The sequence below is a fragment of the Phoxinus phoxinus genome (assembly GCF_949152265.1).
Source record: "Phoxinus phoxinus genome assembly, chromosome: 10".
Classification (NCBI taxonomy): domain Eukaryota; kingdom Metazoa; phylum Chordata; class Actinopteri; order Cypriniformes; family Leuciscidae; genus Phoxinus; species Phoxinus phoxinus.
The window spans coordinates 30103518-30123913 of NC_136885.1; the positions used below are offsets into that span (position 1 = coordinate 30103518).

The 20396-nt window shown below is 36.8% G+C and overlaps 3 protein-coding genes across 3 annotated transcripts in view; 2 read left to right on the forward strand and 1 right to left on the reverse strand.

Annotated features, from left to right (window-relative positions):
- Positions 1-442: 442 nt before the first annotated feature.
- On the reverse strand, positions 443-7205 carry slc25a40 (solute carrier family 25 member 40). The gene is made up of 11 exons (XM_079624708.1): positions 6894-7205; positions 6670-6777; positions 5205-5264; positions 5017-5123; positions 4848-4915; positions 4628-4752; positions 4350-4523; positions 3499-3608; positions 3247-3328; positions 3066-3146; positions 443-1530 (listed from the first exon to the last, which is right to left on the reverse strand). The coding sequence occupies exons 2-11, from the start codon at positions 6767-6769 to the stop codon at positions 1397-1399; spliced, it is 1041 nt and encodes a 346-aa protein (XP_079480834.1). The 5' UTR covers positions 6770-6777; positions 6894-7205; the 3' UTR covers positions 443-1396.
- A 217-nt stretch (positions 7206-7422) lies between these two features.
- Positions 7423-13368, forward strand: dbf4 (DBF4-CDC7 kinase regulatory subunit). Its single transcript, XM_079625088.1, is given in 13 exon segments — positions 7423-7720; positions 7915-8078; positions 8425-8616; positions 8905-8955; positions 9070-9139; positions 9233-9309; positions 9555-9600; positions 9723-9768; positions 9853-9984; positions 10068-10173; positions 10264-10379; positions 11649-12076; positions 12079-13368. Coding segments are annotated over 13 exon segments (1806 nt in total). The 5' UTR covers positions 7423-7683; the 3' UTR covers positions 12420-13368.
- A 325-nt stretch (positions 13369-13693) lies between these two features.
- The window catches only part of adam22 (ADAM metallopeptidase domain 22), a 59373-nt gene continuing 52670 nt past the window's right edge, over positions 13694-20396 (forward strand). The window contains exons 1-3 of the mRNA XM_079626769.1: positions 13694-14069; positions 14371-14531; positions 17034-17107. Coding sequence (XP_079482895.1) covers positions 13937-14069; positions 14371-14531; positions 17034-17107 — 368 coding nt within the window. The 5' untranslated portion in view covers positions 13694-13936. The remainder of the gene's footprint in view (positions 14070-14370; positions 14532-17033; positions 17108-20396) is intronic.

Below are 20396 nucleotides of genomic sequence, written 5' to 3' on the forward strand. Positions count from 1 at the left end.
TGTATTTGTTCCTCTTAATTTTTTTTAATCTGTTTTTGTGATTTAAGCTTTCTTTCTCTTTAATTTTGTTGCACTGTGACAGAAATAAATGGGGTGAGATTGAAGGCACACAGATGAATATCATATATTCATTATAATTTAGCCTCAATGTGTTCAGTCAAATTTCACTATGTCCTCATCTATGATTGTTTTTTTCAATAAATTGAAATGTAAATACAAGCTTGGCTGAATGCTGATTTTGTCTCATTGGCTATTAACATTATCACATTGCATGTTTAATTCTGTGTTTGATGTCCTATTATCAATACAACTTAATTGCAATATTGTGTAAAAACAGAATGTAAACGAGATGATTTTCATTACAAATGGAAGGTGTGGCACATTGCATTGTGGGATGCAGTGTACTCAGTGTACATTTTTGCAGACTGCATGAGATCTTACGTGCTCCCAGTTTAAGCAACATTACTAACAACATTCTGGATCAGATTGAATAAAGAAATCAAGAGTCAAGACAACGTGATTTTAAATAATTCATTATTTAAGTACTTAAAATGTATTCATTTACATACAGTGCAATTGTTTAAAAAAACCTTTAAAAGTCACTATTTAGGCACAGGGTTAGGAAATATATTAACATTTAAAAAATTAGTTATTTAAGTGTCATCGCTCAATATGGCCTTTACACAACAAACAGCTTCAGGTATTTTTTGGCACCATTCACACAGAAATAGATGAAACACTACTAAGACTTTTTAAACAACTAAAAGGTAGTAAACTTAAAACAGGTAGAATAAAATCAATCACAAATATAAAAATGACTGATGGGAATAATTTTGGTATTCTTCACAGGAGATAGATGTATTTATATGGTAGGGTATACATTTCATCACCTTTAATCAATAAATAAATATCAAAATGCAAATTTATGTCTTGATTTTCAACTTTTTGATCTGAGACAAAGATACCTCTTTTAAATATTTACCACAGAGAAAGTAAAAATGTATTTCACAGCAAATCTATGAACTAGATTTTTCTTTAGACAAGGGGTGCTTCTCATTTCTAATTTGTGCATCCTTGTTTACTTTCCTCGCTTTCCAGCTTCACCCCGGTTAGGATGCGAGGGAAGGATGCAAAGAAAGAAAATGAGGACAGAGGAATAGAAGAAAAGCTTATTTGTATATTGGAATATTCTTGATCACTCGAGCGTCACTTCAAAGCGCCATCAGCTGCGCTTAAAGGATTGAGGACAGTGGCCCTCCATAAGCAGGACTGGACACCCCTGCTTTAGACAGACAGCAAGAACTAATGCATGATAGGAAAATGTGCAGTAATCTGTTGTTAATTTATCTGGCGTGTGATCAAGTGTTGTTCTCATTCAGTGGTTTGCTGTGTGAGATCATGCGCTGGGCTGCAGTTGGGTCACCCCCAGTTTCTGCTGGTTGTATCTGCGGAAGAAAGCTTTTCCGAACTCATATGTGCTGATCATAATAGCACATGCCGGAGCCACTTTAATCAGCCTTGGCATAAAACCTGAGAAAGAGAGAAAGTGCACTGCTGAGACATCTAGTGGAGATTTGAAAATCAAGGTACCAAAAAACAACTGAAAACAATCCAGAACCATATAGTATGATTAAAACACACACTCACTATATATATATATATATAGTGAGTGTGTGTGTTTTAGTCTTACTTTATAGTACTATATATAGGATAAAAGTAGCTGATCAAAAGGGCCAGATTTTTTTTCTCATTTCAAATAAATGCTGTATTTTTTACTTTCTATTTATCAAAGAATACTGATAAAAAAATTTGTATCACGGTTTCTGCAAAAATATTAAGCAGCACAATGTTTTCAAAATTGATAAAAAGTGTTTGAGTACCAAATCAGCATATTTCAATATTTTATTTGAAGGGTCATATGACATTGATGACTGAGGTAATGATGCTGAAAATTCAGCTTTGCATCACAGGAATAAATTACATTTTTAAATATATGAAAAATGGATACAATAATATAACAATATTGCTATTGTACTGTATATATTGATCGAATGCAGGCTTGGTGAGCAATAAAGGGTTCAAGCCAAGTGACCAGGTGACTTCCAGGACTTCTTCTGGAATGACATTTTCTCCCTCATCTTGCCTTTCACACGCTGCATGTTTCCATTGCCAGAGGATGCAAAGCAGCCACAGAGCATCACCGAGCCCCCAACATGCTTAACTGAGGTTGACAGTGTTCTTTTCAGCATATTCTTCTTCCTGCATACATATCGCTGATCCATAGGGCATGGATTTCTTGCGCTTTTGGGTCAGTACAGTAGTGGTGTATGTCTTGGAGTTCTGGCATGCGTTTAGTACAAGCCTTACTGTGCAGCTGAAACCTCAGTGCCTGTGGCCACCAAGTCTTGCTGCAGGTCTTTTGAAGTTACTCGAGGGTTTTTCTGAACCTGCCTTCTCAGAAATCTGGTTGCAGCCGTTGATAGCTGCCTTTTCCTGCCCAGTCCAGGTAGTGTAACCACTGTTCCTTTAACTTCGAACTATGCTTCCAACTGTGTCTCTTGGAACATTTTAGTGCCTTCGCTATCTTTTTGTATCCTGTTCCTTGTTTGTGAAGGGCGATGATATCTTCTCTTAACTTTTTGGACCATTCTTTTGACCATATTACTAACTTGCAGTCAAATGTGACACTCAACAAACCCTAGCCAGTTCAGATATTTTGTGTGTTCTAGCTCAAGCACACCTGGTGCAACTAATGAAGCCCTTGATTAGTGGCATCAGGTGTGTTTAAGACAACACCTTTTTTGTCGATTTGTGTTGTTGTGAGGGATTCTATTAAGAGGGGGTTGAATAATTTTGAAACGGCAGAAGTCATTAAAAGTTGCATTTTCAGTTAATTTTGGGGAAACCACTTGAAACATTTGTTGTGTTGACCCATTTCAAATGACTTTTGTTTGATTTGTTGTTCATCTCAAACAACTAAAAGTCTGTACCTTTTTCCAATAAACCTGATTTACCATGGAGGTTGAATAATTTCGATTGCAACTGTATTATATAAATATATTTACCTGCAAATAGTCCTGATACTCCATTTTCAGCAACTATCCTTTTCATCACATTATATGTGCTGGAGGAGACTTGCATGGACACTACACAGAGAATACTACAGATTAATACCATAGGCCTATACATGTAAACAGAAAGCTGAAAATCCCAATAATGGAAAATGACATGAATTTTCATACTTACAGTTCTTTGTTTGCAGTTCACCCAGCTCGACCTGTCGTTTTGTCTTTACCACATCAAATGGCAGTGTGACGATAGACGCAATCTAAAACAAGAAAATACAGGTACTTGACACATCAGGACACATTTTAATTTACAATACAGATGTGACGTGGCCAAATACGTCCTGGATACATAAAAAATGTTTTGCGTGTTAGCATCAGTAAATGGGACCCATGCGAGCTCTGATGATGCAGGTGTAAATCACAGACTCACCGATCCAGAAAGCGCTCCAGCTGTGAATGTGATGCTAAAGGTTGGATCTGTACAGCTGTAGTATTCACAGAGCCATACTTTACCCTTCTCATAGTTAAACCAGTACATAGCTGAGGACAAACACAGGAAGTCAGATAAGAAATTAGGAAATAGCAGCTAACATGACACATTCAAAGAGTCGTATGATTTGCTATTCCGTAGTACACTACCGTTCAAAATTTTGGAGTCAGTAAGATTTTATTATGTTTTTTAAAGTATCTTTTACTCACAATGACTGCATTTATTCGAACAAAAATACAGTAAAAACAGTCATATTGTGAAAAATGATTACAATTTAAAAGAACTGTAATGTTATATATTCCTGTGATGACAAAGCATCAATACTCCAGCCTTCAGTGTCACATGATCCTTCAGAAATCCTTCTAAACTGCTGATTTGGTACTCAAGAAACGTTTCCTATAATTATAAATGTTGAAAACAATTGTGCAGCTAAATATTTATGTGGAAAACCGTATTCTTGTATGAATAGAAAGTTCAAAAGTTGATGAATAGAAAGTTCTATTACATTTATTTATAATAGAAATCTTTTATAACATTTATAAATATCTTAACTGTCACTTTTGATCAATTTAATGCATCCTTGATGAATAAAATTATTTATTTATTTCCAAAAATCCTACTGACCCAAGAGACCCAGATTGGATATTTTACAACAGTTTTGAAAACATCCATCAGAATTTAAAGTCAGAACTATCAGTTTTATATTAGGTTTAGTATTTTAAAATGTTGTGTTTGCAAATCAAGTGCTTCAAAATGTGAACTCTGTAACGTGAAGGCTGTGCGTGTTTCACCTGAGAAGGGGACGTCTCGGAGCAGCGTGGGTCCCCAGCCCCTCCACAGAGACCGCCAGCCCTCGCTGTGCAACGATGACCGGATCACGGCACTCAGCTCCCGGTACGACTGTTTCTCAGCCTGCATCTTTGTTCGGATCAGCTCCAGGGGGCTGATTACTGTGGCCGAGCCCACTGACACATTCAGAAAAAATCATATGAAGCCAGGCGCACTTTGATTTAGAAGGTCAGCATGTGGAGAAAAGGTCAAACACTTAATCAGTGGGGCTAAACATTACCTCTCGCAATAGCGCCTGCAAACAGTGGAGCCAGATCCGATCGGTCTCCCATCCTGACCTTGAAAACAGCACAGAGCTGATCATAACATGTGAAATAGATCACGGTCGCAGGCACCGCCATCATTCTGCAAAGGAAAACCATTGCATTACACGTGTTAAGGAAAGGTCAGTTGGGTTCAGACAGCAGCAAACATCTTCAGAAATGTAATAGAAAACTCACAGTGTTGGAGGAAGGCCACTCCAAAGTGATCTGATTCCTTCCATACGAGTAATCTTAATAAAGGCATCCTGGAACAGAAGAACAAACAACAGAGCATTTGAATATGTATTTAAAGAGTATCATATGGTGAAGAGAAACTGGACTCATAATTGTATATGGTTTAGCTTACCAAAGTGCCGTTGAAATGACCAGGTGCTTTGTACCATGCCTTTGAATTGCCATTCTCACAGACGCATATATGATCCATCAGGCCATTACAGTACACAAAACATTTTCCTGCCAGTCATCAAAATTAATAAGAGGTTTCAACCACATCAACATCTGACTTAATTTGAACAGAAAGCAGCTAAATCATACCTTTGGGAAAAGGATTATTTTGTGCCTGCAGTCTGATCTTCACCACATCCAGAGGTGTTACTGTGAACATGAAGAAAACAGCAAACATTATTATTATATTGCTAATTTTTTTTATTGTAAAAAAATTAATAAATAAAAAAAGTGTCTGCTAAATGAATACACTCGTTCAAAGGTTTGGGGTTATAAGGTTATACGATTGTTTTATATTTTTGTATAAGTCTCTTATGCTCTGAAATTGATAGGTCCATTTCTTAATATGATTAATTCATCATTGTTATTAGGGTACGTACCAAAAACATTTAAGCTGGCTGTTATTAACCCTTTTATTAAAAAAACACAACTAGATCCTAGGGACCTAGTTAATTACAGATTTACAGACCGATCTCAAATCTCCCTTTTCTGTCAAAAACACTACTAATCCTCACAACAGTTCCTTCTTAGTATGAAATGGTATCTGCGAGGATTTCCAGTCAGGATTTAGACCGTATCATAGTACTGAGACTGCTCTCATTAGAGTTAAAAAATTATTTGCTTTTATCTTTAGATTGTGGTTGTATTTCTCTATTAGGGTTACTGGATTTTAGTGCTGAATTTTATACTATCAACCACAACACTCTTTTGAATAGATTCAAATTATGTCGGCATTAGTGGGATTGCATTAGCATGGTTTAAATCATACTGTTATTAGTTTGTAGCAGTGAATGAAGAGATGTCATACTGATCACAAGATCAGTATGGAGTACCGCAAGGCTCAGTACTAGGACCGTTGCTTTTCACCCTTTACATGCTATCCTTGGAAGATATCATTAGGAAGCATGGCGTTCGTTTTCACTGATACACTCATGACACTCAAATCTTAATATTTTTTTTTCATGCCCTGACGAAACATACCAATTCAATAAATTAAGCTGGTCCAAAACACAACAGCTAGAGTTCTTACTAGAACCAGGAAGTAGGACCACATTAGCCCGGTTCTGTTAACACTGCACTGGCTCCCTTTTAAACATTGTATACATTTTAAAATCTTGCTAATTACATACAAAGCATTAAATGGTTTCAGCTCCCCAGTACTTGAGCGAGCTCTTAACACATTACAGCCCTTCAGGCCTATTGCGATCTCAAAATTCTGACCAGTTGATACCTAGAATATAAAAATCAACATCAGGCGGTAGATCCTGTTCCTATTTAGCACCTTAACTTTGGAACAGTCTTCCTAGCATTTTTTGGGAGACTCTGCCAGTTTAAATAAATATCAAGCTGTTATTTAGCAGATGCTTTTTTTGATGCAAATAGATTTACTGTATTATCAATTGTACTTTTAACAGAAACACACACAATCTAAATTATAAATATATTGTCTTTGAAACTAAATGTATTGTCAGTGACAAAATAAGTAGTTACAAAAAAAAAGCATCCAACTATATTATTCTGTCCCACGTTGCACAAGTTAATATGTTTATCTTACCCAACAGTGACGTAATAACTGCCCCAGAGCAAGACGCCATCATCTGCTGGAAGGGTGTAATGCCCCCCTTGGGTCCTGGAGAACTTTTCTGAGAGCTCATCTCAAAGCCTGCGATGTAGAGAAAGTTCATATTAATCTGGATTCACAAACTCCGTTGACTTCAATCTGTAGAGACTGACAGCCATGTGCCAATAATGAACCTTGTTAAACAAGATCACACTTACCTTAACGTTACTCCTAATAGATCTGAACACATAAACAGCTCTTATTGCATTGACCTTTATCCGTTATCATTACAACTGCCCACTGCTGAGTTTCCAAATTATGTAAATAGCTAAAAACAACAACAACTATTTAACCCCGAAAAAAACAATGTCATCAGTGTAATCCAAAAATATTAATGAATTCACGTGATTCATAAGAGAGTTTCACGCTACTACACTAGTGTGCGCCATTGCGTTTCATGTCATTCATTACCATAGACCATAAGAGTTCATTACATGACATGTGTTTATCGAGTGGCTAGTTTCGGAGCAGCAGATTCGTTACTTCCGGCTATTTAAATTTCGCCATTAGACACAATAGAACACTCATTTACGTAACAATTTATCTAAGTCATATTTTATATATTTAACAGTAGTTTTCTAATTTATATTCCACATAAAATTCAGGCTGTTTATATTAGTGCAATTGACTTTAGAATATAAACTTTTTGTGGCGTCATTTTTGAAACGTCAAAAAATAAACGTCGAAATTAATTTCATGAATTCCAAGATTGCAGCAGGTTTTGTGGGAGTGGAGAGACCTCTCGAGCGGGAAAATGGAAAGGGGCTGCGTCGATTGTTTGTTATGAAGACATTTACAAACAGTGGAGCCATTTAACCCCAGTCTTGTGTTTTTAGCTTAGTGTTTTAATCGAGCAACACTTTTGAGTAATGCTGCTATATGTGTGCGGAATAACTAGCTGGTTTAGCCTGGTTTAGGGCTGTAACCGTTGGAACTAAAAACTCCACGATGAAGCAAGAATCTTTCTCCAGATGTAAAGACCGAGGTTATTTAAATTAACTTTCTATTGACCTGTATCGCTATGTTTTTTTTCACATAAAAGTAGCCTCTGATAATAACGCTTTAAGAAAATTGGCATGCTTTGTTGTTCATTATATCTACTAAATATGTCTGAATATAACGTTATGTAACTTATATTTTGTTTATAACGGTCTAATTGTCCTATATTGATATTCACAGATTCAAAACTAGAGGGGTATAATGGCGCATCATCTAAAAGCAAAATTAAACAAGCAAGTGATGCTCTTCAGAACAAACCCTTTAAAGGGAGAATATTTTATTTGGATCTGCCATGGAATATGAAAACACAACTCTTGGAAAATGACATCAAGACACTCGGTGGTGTAAGTGCTGTTTCTTGTCTTTAACATTTAATATTTGAGGCTATTGTGCACAGTATTTTCTCATACAGAAAGAAAATGTCTTATTAGTCTTATTAGACAGCGTTTATCTGCAAAACTATTTTAATACGCTTTTGGAAGTGTACACAATGTATTTGTTCTCTTCTCTTGATTTTAAAAACTGCAATTTCATCTGCTCTATTTAAACAGTGTATTATATGTTTTATCTCTGTTTCTGTGTAATAACGTGATAATACCGGACCGGTAGTCTGGAACTTAACTCATTATGATGTTGACCATGCACATTTCATCACAGAGTAAGTAACTTGCTATATGTTCTGCTCATCAGACAGTGGAAAAATTCTTCAGTAAGGAGATCAAGTATCTTGTGTCCAGTAAGCCGGAGGCTCGTTATGCCCAGCGTCTCCTGCCGGACTCCCCAGCGCCCAGTCCGGATTCTGGCGTCAGCTCTCCTCATCCCGGCAGCAGGAGGGAAAGCCACGGGCACAGGGGCAGCTCTCAAGGAGTCACAGATACGACTGTAAGAAGCGATTCAAAGTTTCAAACGAGAGTTTAGATGTTTATTTGAACATATTGTGTTAATAATATACTATAAATTGATTTGTGATGTTCTGCAATGCTTTAAATATGATCAGAGTTAATGGAAACCATGATTATTTGCTGAATGCGAATGCATCCTTGCTGAATAAAAGTATTAACTTGTTTTTAAAAAATAACCCAAATCTTACTGACCTCAAACGTTTGAATGTTAGTGTGTGTTTTCTGGGGGAAAACACTTGACATGTTTTGTTGTGCTGGAATTTCACAGGCAGCTGTAAGTCGAGGCAAATCTCTTGTTGAAAGAGTCGTTAAGGAACAAGTAAGTCAATCTTTATCAAGCTTGGTTTGTTTGTGAATGAACTCCGTGCAGCAGTCCTGAGTAGTTTATCAGCGCTCTGAATGAGTGATTTAGGGGTTTTCTGTTCTGTTATAGGAACGTGTTCAGATGAATGGGATCCTGGCTAATGCTGTGGAATGGGGGGTCAAAGTCCTGCATGTTGACGGTATCAACATTATCATTATTAATGCTTGTGTTGTTAGATAAGTGAGATGTGGTTTCAGTATTTCATGATGTTTCATGCTTGACGTCCAAACAGATGTTATTTCGTACATTGACAAGAAGAAAGCTAAAGTAATTGCAGTGAATGCAGCTAATCCAGTGGTTAAAGGAGCTGTGAGTATTTTTATTTTTCTATTATTTTTCTATTCTTCTTTTGACATAAAGAACAAAATGAGCAAGTTTAAAATTCATCCATTGAAAAACCGAATTGTTCAAAGTTTTTTGTAATTTACTGCCCTGTTTTAAAGACTAAGCTAAAACATTTGAACTTATTGATTTACTGGACAATTCCATTCTGTCCAGGGCTGCATACATATGTTATTTCTGGGTATATTCAGTTTATCACTCTTCATTTTTAGGCTCGCATTCAGCACACAGAGAAAAATGCATATCAAAGACACAATGGTAAGTACAAAAGAACCAATCTTTTTTTAATTTGCTGCATCTTCCATTAGAAAAATGTTAATTGAACACATTATAGCAATGCTTTCATTCATTTTAATTAATCATTTTGGGTTTTTTTCCAGCTGGAAGAATTCGTCGACCGTTTATAAAAGTGGAAGACTCAAGCAGGTGTGTTTTCTTAGTTTATTTTCTTGTGTTTTACCTTTCATGTTATTGCTCCAGTTTCATAAAAATCTATAATGGTTTTTGCAGGCATTATCGTCCCATCTACCTTCCACTGTCCAACATGCCTGTGTGCAACCTCCGCTCTCTTCCTCCCTGCAGTCCGTTCCTGATGGAGGAACATGGAAAAGATGATACGAAGAAAAAACCGAATGAGCAAAGGTAGAATGAGCATCACTCACATGCTATGATGTTATTGTCAAGTTTTTGTGTGTGTGTAAATGAGAATCTGTGTTTTGCTTTAGGTCTGGAGGGGAACGAGGGACTCGAGGGAAGAAAGAGAGGCGCAGAGAAAAGAGGAAAGGAGGTTACTGTGAGTGCTGTGAGGTCAAATTTGACAACCTAAAAGCGGTACGTGCTGAAAAAAATAGTCACTCACAATTTTTAAGCTCATGCAACAGCAAAAACACTGTCTGACCTGTCTGAACTTCTGACCACCAGCACTTGGAGAGTGAGCAGCATCAGGCTTTCTCAAAGAGTGAGGAATATAGAGTCTTGGATCGAGTCACCGCGGGACTGACCTGCGACCTCATGAACATCAGCACACACTGTAGAAGGTACAAAAATGTCGTTACAATTATATATTTCTTTAGGGCTAGGTTGACAACATTAGCCTGGTTTCCATTACAGATTTGCACAAAACTTCAGCAATATTTTCTAAAAAGCTATTGCGGAATGACAGCGTTTCATTAACCGATGTCATACGACTAAAACATAATTTTTTTCTTCTCGTGATAAATCATTCCAAAAAACATGACAACAGATGTTAGTTGGTTTAAGCATATCCCAGCCACCACACTAGCCATTATTTTTAATCGACAAGACGATTATTACAGTATTCCTGTGACATTTTTGTCTTTTATGAGTTGGTCTCGTCTTCTGTCCAAACATACCGCGTCATCTTTAAAGAATGGTCAACTTTTACATACGCCAGGTGACCTGTAAATGCCTGTAAACCTGACAATGTAAATTTAGGTAAGAGGTATTCTTTTTCCGAATTGCCTGAAAAACCACCTCATGCTAAAGGTAAATTTTTTTTGCGATATATGGTAGTTTTTGCGAAATGGACTTGTTTCCATTCTGCGTATTTTCAATTTCTAATTACGCAATTTAAAAGGTAATGGAAACGCAGCTATTAATTTTTAGATTTTAATTTATCTTCATTTTGATTAAACGATATTGATTCTTAAATTCTAAAATCAATCTTTTAGCCTATGTTGTTTTTTATTGATGCATCAACAAAATTTTACCATTATTTGTAGCTCTCCTCCCATCAATAATCACAATAAGCATTGTGCTGTGTTATTTTTGATATGCAAAAAAGTCTCCGCTTTCAAATAACTGAGATGATGTGAACCAATCATCTTTTCCTTTTTACTAATAGGTATAGCATGAACTGAAATCAGTGTTTTAACCATGTAAAGATGACAATAAAACAATATGGTGACATTACAGTAACTTTTAGGAAAGCCATTCCGTTTCCATAACTCCTTAGTTAGCTAGAGTTGGTGATGTCTTAATTATTTTATGGATGAATAAATCTATCAAAAAAAAAAGTTTTTTATGACAGCCACCATTTAAATGTTTATTTCAACAACAAATTGGAGTAGACGCATAAACTGATTTAAGTGCAAAAGGTAAAAAAGAAAATGCAGTAAAAGGTGGCTGCTGTTTCATATCCAAATTATATGAATCTATTGAATCAAGAGCTTGAGCAATGGAATTGAATCGATTTGTGAAATCTGTCAATACCCAGCCCTATTTTATTTGCTTATTGTTATTTACTGGCCTTATGACAGCGCCATGTCAATGTCTCTCTACCATAGGTTGAAATGCAGTACATCAACCCCTCTTCTGTGTGCTGAAGCCATGTTGCCAGGAAAGGAAGATGTGGGATCTGTGAATGGTGATTGGAAACAGGAAAGCGAGGGGTCTTTGCTTTGGGACTCTACAGCAAAGCACAGTCTCTCAGAACAGACCATGGGAAAACCTCTGCTGGTTCGCAAACGCAGCAGGGGCCAGTGTGAATTCCCTTGTAGCAACAGGGACAGCTTGTTTGACCAATCCGACATTCCGGAAAAGTCCCAGTCCAAGCGTGGATCCTTTGAGTGGCAATTCCACTTGCGATCTGCTGTGCGGAAATCTGAAGGTGCATCTTTTCTCAGCAGAGAGCAGAACTGTGACTCTAATGCACTTGAATGCAGGACAGACCAACAAACCAGGAAAAACCCTGACACACACCCAGCTCAAGAGGAAATGAATACTTTAGGACTAACTGCAGTGAAATGTATACCCAAAGTATGCCTGAAAATCAAGTGGAAAATTCAGCTCTTTGGCCTTTAGCCAGCACAGAACCCGAACCGGACTGTGACACCCCCTTTAATTCCCTGCAAAGGAAGGTTCGGAACGTCAGACCCAGAAGAAGAAAGCAAGTACCAGCCTTGCACATCGAATCTAGTAGAGAGAGAGAATCATTGGGCTCTTTTTCACTTGTTAAACCTGTACAGGAGTGTGAGAGTGAGACGGTGTCTATCCCGGACCTGTGGGATCTCTTTCAGTCCAGTGACAACATGGATGAAGACTTTAAGGGTTTTTGAGATTAATGCTGGGTAGAAAAAATTGAACAATAACAATTGAGTGGACAACACATATGCATGTGTTATAAAAGTTATTACTATGCCAAATAATATATATTAATAGATCTGTGCTTTTCAGTAGAATGGAAAACTGCATTCTCACCATACAGGCTTTAAAAGAAAATTTTGATTATAGACTTTAAAAATACATACTGACTATATATAGGGAAAAATGAGTGGAGCTACACAGTGAGTATGTACCGTACATTTATGTTGTGTATGTTATTGAAGTATATAACACCTATGATACTGTCTTGAAATGATTTCCTGGTTCCTGTATTAAATTGAAAATATTTTTTACATTTTTTTTTCTTTGTTTTTGTGTCTTTGTAACATGGTTATAAGCACATGTCCTTTCCACAATTTTATTTTAGAAAGATTCTTATTTGGCATGGGTATCTAATTTTTGAACAGATCTCCAGATTGGTTGTTTCAAGCCTTCGGTACAATTAACATTCAGTATACAGTACTGTTCAAATGTCTGGGGTCAGTAAGATATGTGTATAAATTAATGCATTTATTATCAAGGATGTGGTAAATTGATCAAAAGTCACTAGAGAACCGTTATTTTAAAATGTACAATTATTTTACAATATTACTGTTTTACTGTGTTTTTGATCAAATAAATGCAGCACGACGGACATAACAGACTTAAAAAACATTTAATAATTTTACCAACCCCAAATTTTGAATGGTACTGTATGTTGTCCAATTAACAAATTATGTATATGGTATAAAGAATATATAAATATTTATTTCAAACAACATGTTAAATCCCGGGACATGGTTTTAAACAAATTATAAAACCTTTGGATTTGTTTTGAATTACTATTGGATTTGTTTTGGATTAGGCTACTATAAAGATATCTATCTTTACTGGTTAATGTGAAATAAAATTATAAGTGCATAAAACATTATTTCCTGGTGTAAATTATAATATACATTATCAAGGATTTAACCAAATGTCTGTGGTGGTTATGATTGGTATGCGTTATTATGTTCTACTTCGTGGTAATATATTAATAATATGGTAGCCTATATATCCATTAATAATTGGTAATATATCCACATCAACCTCTGTTTTTGTGCTCCATACGGGATAATTTTCTGTTTGGCGCAGAAGGTGACAGCAGGTGGAGCGCGCACTACACTACCCGTCATCCCGCGTGCAGATCGCTCATGCATATTTATGAGTCGTTTCTGCAGTGAGGCGGCTGGACATTATTGATGTCTTGCTGAGGAGGTAGCGGTTTCTGCTCGGTGGAGAGAAAAAAAAGGGCCTGATTTTAGTTTTCCAGAACGCACCCGCCTTCGACCAGTCATCCGCCCGCTGCTCGCGCAACCAGCGTCTCGATGCAGTAGCTGCTCGCGCGTCACTAATGGCAACCAGCGCGCGAGAGGATGTGTGTGCCTTCTTGAGGGAAACTGAAAACCGAGTATAACTTTGGATTTAACTCTTATATCGAATAATTTGGGATATGATTAGCCGCGATTTTCTGAACCGAATGGATGCGGGAATGATGCCTCTCCGTGTCGGGAATTCCTTTCTGTGTCTCTTTGTAGCGGTGATGAGCTCTGTGGTTCATACCAGCATCTCACTGCCTCATTACGGTGAGGGTGTATGTTTATAACGTGTTTATTTTATATAAGTGTATTTTCATCACGAAACAAAATCATTATGAGGTATTTTTTTATTATATTAGTGCCGTATTTTAATCATAGTAGCCTAATTATCCGTTCAGGTGATGTAAACAGATGTAGCCTAACGTTACTTAACGGTAAATATCCTATACGACCCTGAAGCGTGATTTATCATTATTTATCTTGATTATTATGTCAAGTTTCATACGTGTAACTCAGAATGAAAATGTGTAATTGTTAAAAATAGGCTACTGTGTTTTTATTATTCTAGGAGACGCCTTGGTAAAGACAAGGGCTCGGCGTGATGACGCCAGGTTCCTCGGGAAGGAGAGCACGGTACCGGTTCGGTTGATGTACCGAATAGACGGAGACACTCAGACGCCTCATGATGTTCTGAACACACGGGTCCGAACGAGCTCTGACAGTAAACAGGTGTGTATTGTTTCATCTCATGTTTGCATGTCATCTGTGTGTCATATAGGGATGCTCTCTCCTCCCGTTGCCATTGGAGACGCGCTGCTCTTCAAATGATGTGTATGTTTTTCTCTTTTACTCTCTTTCTGAGTCTTGTAATCTGGCTCTGGGTGGTCTGAGAGCCCTGCGCAGTTAATTCCAGTCATTTAAGAGTGATCTAATGAACCTAAACAACACATTTCTCTGGAAGATGCTGATGCTTAGGCCTCCTGATGCATCTTGTGGCATCACAGCTTTGGAAACACAAAGGACACAGAAAGAACAAATGAGCAGCTCCGGTGTTGGGGCTTTATCAATCTAAACAAATAGTGCATTATTATTTTTTACATTATTATATAGCACAGAAATGTCAGAAACTGATTAGTGATATAACTCCATTTGTTATTCAGCAAAACACTGCATCAGGGACTCAAAACCTGGGCCATGATGATAAAAGAAGGAAAACAATAAACTTTGTATTTGGTTTCTCAGTTGAGCGTGTAATGCTATAAGAGGTTTATGGACTTGCTATTTCTTTTGTTCTTGCTTTGCCTGGCCTGAAAGATAGCGAATAAGACTCTGAGATTGAACTGATATCACATCAAGTCATATTAATTAGCTATTTAACATTTGAAAGTAATGCTGCATTTAGAAATGTATTAGTTCTGTCAAATTAATTAATTGCGATCAATCGCATCTAATATAAAAGTTTGTGTTTACATAATATAAGGCCTAGTATATGTACTGTATGTGTCTGGGAGTGAAACCTCTGTAAAATATCGTAGCATTTTTTGTCCATCCCGACTGCTCAGGTACTTACTTTGTTGTTCATACTTTGCGTGACTGAATAATTCTCAGAGGCACAGACTTGCAATCGCTCGTGGCCTCGTTACTGTAACGAGTCTCTTTGACCGGTTAGAATATCTGTACATGTGCTTCGGGTTGTGCGTGCCGTGCACGTGTGGGGCTTAACCCTTTGTCTGACATGTGCAGCTCTCTGAGCTCTGTATAATTCAAGTAAAAGCTTTTTCATCATGCCAATACATTTATTTAATCATTGTGGTGTTATATATGATGCCACGTTAGATTCGAAGCATGTGCCAATTAAATATAATTTTTTCATAAATACATTTAACTATGCTCAGGTCTGTTTTTAGCTCCACGCTTGACTAACAATTGGATCTTTTTGAAGATTGACAGTTTTATTTATAGATATTTGCTGATGTCTGGAAACAAAACAGAGAATCTTTTAGCTTGCTAATTTTAGATCTTCTTTATTTAACACACAATGCAGATCAGAAAAAAAAATCGAGTCAAGCTGTTTTAGAGCGATAATATGATGAAACGGCGATCGATGATGCCACTGACATAATGGACAGAAAGCTGCAGCCCTCTCATCTTACACAGTTTCTAGAAAACACTCTGAATCTCTTTATTAGATTTGGTTTTAAAGAAACTAGGGTTGAGAGTGTTATTGTGCATTTTGTTTAGACATGATACACACAAATCCACACTCAATCAAGGGGCAGTATGTGGGTGTGTCTCGGGGAGGGTCGCTTCATTCAGAGGGTCACTGATGGGTGAAGTGTTGAGGATCTCCCCCCTTCGTATTTCTTCCAACCCTTCGTTCTCCTTCCATTTATATTGATAACTATGCTTTGCTGGTTCAAGGAGAGGTGTGTTCCCTTGGGGGTGTTAGACTCCCCTCACCTCTCTCATATGCTTCTATTTCTGCCCCTTCTGCCCTCTCTCTCTCTCTCTCTCTCTCTCACACACACACACCCACTCACGAGATACGAGAACAATGCGCTGCAACCAAAATGCTTCTCTTTCCCCTGAGGGGGTGTTATACGGCCCTGGCCATATGGGCCCCAAGCAGGCAGTGAATTAACCATCAGCGAACATACACACACACACACACACACACACACACAGCCACCAGTCCGGCACATCAAAGTGTGCATGATGAATAAAAAAAAAAAACAATTAGCGCATCTAATTGTACTTTTCTCTCCCTAAACACTGAATATGTTCTAATTTTACCCTTTTTATCGTATCAGCTCTTGTGTGGCACCTTGAGATAAAAACATTTTTTTAAAGCACGCATTTATTCAGCAAGGATGCATTAAATTGATCAAAAAGTGACATTAGATAAAGACATTTATAAAGTTACAAAATATTTCTAATTCAAATTCTTTGAATAGAATGTTCAAAAGAACATAATTTGTTCAATATTTGTCAAAGAATACTGAAAGAAATGTTTCTTGATCAGCAAATCATCATATTAGAATGATTGCTGAAGAATCATGTGACATTGAAGACACTGCGTCTAATTAGCGCATCTAATTTTTCTTTTCTCTCCCAAAACACCAAATATGTTCTAATTTTGCGTTTTTTTATTAATACAGCATACTGTATGTTGCACCCTGATATATTTAAAAAAAAATGACCAGATCTCATCTTGTTTTGTCTCTTTTACAGAACCACGTGGCTCAGGCTAGCTTCCAGGTTGAGGCCTTCGGACAGACCTTCGTTTTAGACGTGGAACTGAACCAGTGAGTATCTGCTTCCAGGGTGTTGAGTTCGGAAATGCACTGGAAAAATGCAGTGTGTGTGTTACTGAAGTGTGTGAGGTATGACTAATGTCCATCAGATCTATTTGCAAAGGGTTTTATGTTGCTTCTGATGGACTGCATGATCATAATGGCTGTTGATTTATGCTGAAGAAATGGGAAAGACCTGACCACTCTATCGATCATGGCATCCGTCTCTCCTCTCTCTCTCTCTCTCTCTCTCTCTCTCAACTCTCTCTCTCCTCTCTCTCTCTCTCTCTCTCTCTCTCCTCTCTCTCTCTCTCTCTCTCTCTCTCTCTCTCTCCTCTCTCTCTCTCTCTCTCTCTCTCTCTCTCTCTCTCTCTCTCTCTCCTCTCTCTCTCTCTCTCTCACTCTCTCTCTCTCTCTCTCTTTGCAGGATACTGATAAACATCACTATTTGCACAGTTCTTGCTCTAATTTCCGGTCCTGTAGAGGCTGTTTTGGCATTTTGTGATTGTTTTGGATTTGAAGCCATAATGCCCTAATGCACTGAAACTATATGCTATCTCGTAAAAATATGCCCAGGTCACATTCACCCTGAAAATAAACAATAAAAATATTTTATATAAATAAAACTAAGCCTTTTTTAGGACCACAATTTTTGTTGTTGTTGTTGCATTTTTTTATTGTGTTATTTATAATGTGCCATTGAGCCCAAATCCTCATTACCATAATGAGTTTTTATTTAGCAATTTCCAATATTCTCATTTGTGATTCACAGTAGAATACCCATTGCTGTAATATCAATGAGTTTTGTATTTAAAATCAACATAAATTAAAGGAAGTACAGCATTTATGATGAATAAATGCTATAATTTGAATAGTCATTAACCACATTATTTATTATTATTTTATTTGTTTTGTTATGGTAATGATCATTATGTGGGAATTCATTATAAATCATAAATAATGCATTTTGAATTATGAAACCTACGTTATAAAGATGTCACAGTGCAAAAATATTTATGGTCCTAAAAATATTTCTTATTTCTTTTTGCCGATTTTGGGTTGAAATATGACCTGGTGTGTTCTTCACTCTGTTGCTCTAATCAGTATTTGATCTTTAAAAGGTGATTTATTAATAAGGCTGATTTTACTGTGGAGTGCTCATTTACAAAACTGACCTTCAATTGGTTTATTTTTAAGTTTCTTAACAGTCATAACCTAATATCTTTCATATTCATCATATAAATGGAACCCATTAACTCTTACTGTTACAACCACAACGGCCGTTGTACTTTAAACTGGTGCCAGACAGTCAGAGTCAGCAGATTTGATCTCATTATAATAATGCATCATGAATATTTCAGCATTTTCCCTCAGTGTCTGTGTTTTTCTCCTAAAACATCTTGGTGAAGAGAATATCTGGCTTTAAGATGGGACTTCCTATGTGTTTCTGTCAAGCCCTTTGTCAACGTAGTGTGTTTGTGTTGTGCTGTTGGAATTCTAATGTTGTTCTACCCAGGGTTATTATCGTTATCTAAAACTAAAACAATAAAAACATTACTTGAAATAAAATTAACATTACCTGAAAAAAAAAAAATTGAGCTAGTTGCCAAGGCAACATTTCTCCTTTTTGTTTAGTGTTAAATAAACAAAAACTTAATAAAAAACTATATAGACATGTTTAAGGTCGGCATGAGATGGAAGTTGCGATAGTCTTGTCTTCCCTATTGTGACGGATATCTCAGTAAAACTGCTTGTTGAACAAGAAAAAATGTAGGGTGGGACTTGATTTTGTCCATCGGTAATTGATTGGATGGTTATGGTTTGCTAATACTGTGATCTCATTTGAGTGACAGGTTGCCCCGCCCTCACGCCAGTAAACACATCATCAGAGAAGAAAAGAGATGTCACTGCAAGAGTTATTTTGATTCAAGATAACGAGGGCACATTAATTTTAAAAAAAGAATCAGGTGCATAGATAAATAATTTATAATAAATGCAGAATAGGCTATTTCAAAAAAATAAAAAATAATAGTCCATTTTGATTTCATGGTGACTTTAAAAATATATATAAAAATGACAAAAACTCACTACAAAATTATTAAAACCTTAAATAAAATTAAAACAGAAAATCTATATAAAAAATAAATCTAATTTATAATCATGACAAAAACAATAATAGTTTATCAATGATACTAAACTAACACAGGTTCTACCTCTGTATTTGAGTATGATATGCAATACTGCTGCTTTTAAATATTAAAGGACGTTTAGGCCTTTAGGGCAGTCTTTCCCATTTATATTATGTGCAGCTTAAGTGAAGACCTGACAGATTATTCTAACCATGTTTCTACTTCCTTAATCACCCAAATCTAACACTGATGATTTTGCAAATGCATAAATAGACATTGAGGTGAGGTGTGTTTTGGAGACAAACTCTTTTGGAGCGCTCTACATGGGCAACAACTCTTTGTAACATATTGCCAAGTTAACACTTAATAAAAAATATACAGCACACAAAAAATAAGGGGTAAACAGTTTTTAGATTGATTGAATATGTAATAATAATTTATTATTCTTCATAATTTATTATTATCCTCCATCTTTTCATAAGTGCTCGCAGTTATGGGATTGCAATCTCCACAAAGTCTACATGCAATGCCAGCTTAGAATTTGGGCAAGGAGTTTTCTAAGAAGGCAGCATGATCGCGCTGCCTACCCTTACGAACAGCCGTCGCGCCAGGAGCGCACCTCTGATACCTTAAAGTCATGTCTGCGTAGGCTGCTTTTGGATTAGAGCCATTGATTCAGGTTATTATATCAGTCAATGCTTTCTCTGTCAGCATGTGGCTGGTCTTGTTCAGTACAATATATGTTCTGCTTTAATGGGTTCTGACTGGATGGATTTGATTGCCTCTGTCCCTCTGAAATAGTGCTGTGATATAGCAGAGAGAAACACAAAAGTGTGTGTTGTGTTGTTCCGTTTGCTCCTCTACACCCGTGGAGAGCTGGCAGTTGGATTCATCCTGACTGACTTTCGTCCAGATTACTTTCTCAGTTTCCAGCAAGGAAACCAATTCATTCTTTCATTCTCATTCTCTCACCTCTCTCTGTGAGTTTCTAAAGGTTTTGGGATTTTCTTAACTTGTTTGTGTGTGTGTGTGTGTGTGTTTGTGTGCATTTGGCTTTTCTCCGGCCTCCAGCTGAGACCTACTTTCCTAAAAGTTTTTATTGTTCATCAACTTAAGTTAGCAATCTCAACGCATCGGAGTGACATATTTGTATCATGTTTCACAACAAAAAG

Coding starts and splice junctions, on each gene's coding strand:
- slc25a40 (XM_079624708.1), bottom strand. CDS start 6,769: ATGAGCTCTCAGAAAAGTTCTCCAGGACCCAAGGGGGGCATTACACCC. Junction 4,524..4,627: donor TGCAGGCGCTATTGCGAGAG/GTAATGTTTAGC, acceptor TGAATGTGTCAG/TGGGCTCGGCCACAGTAATC. Junction 3,609..4,349: donor CCGAGACGTCCCCTTCTCAG/GTGAAACACGCA, acceptor GTTTGTCCTCAG/CTATGTACTGGTTTAACTAT.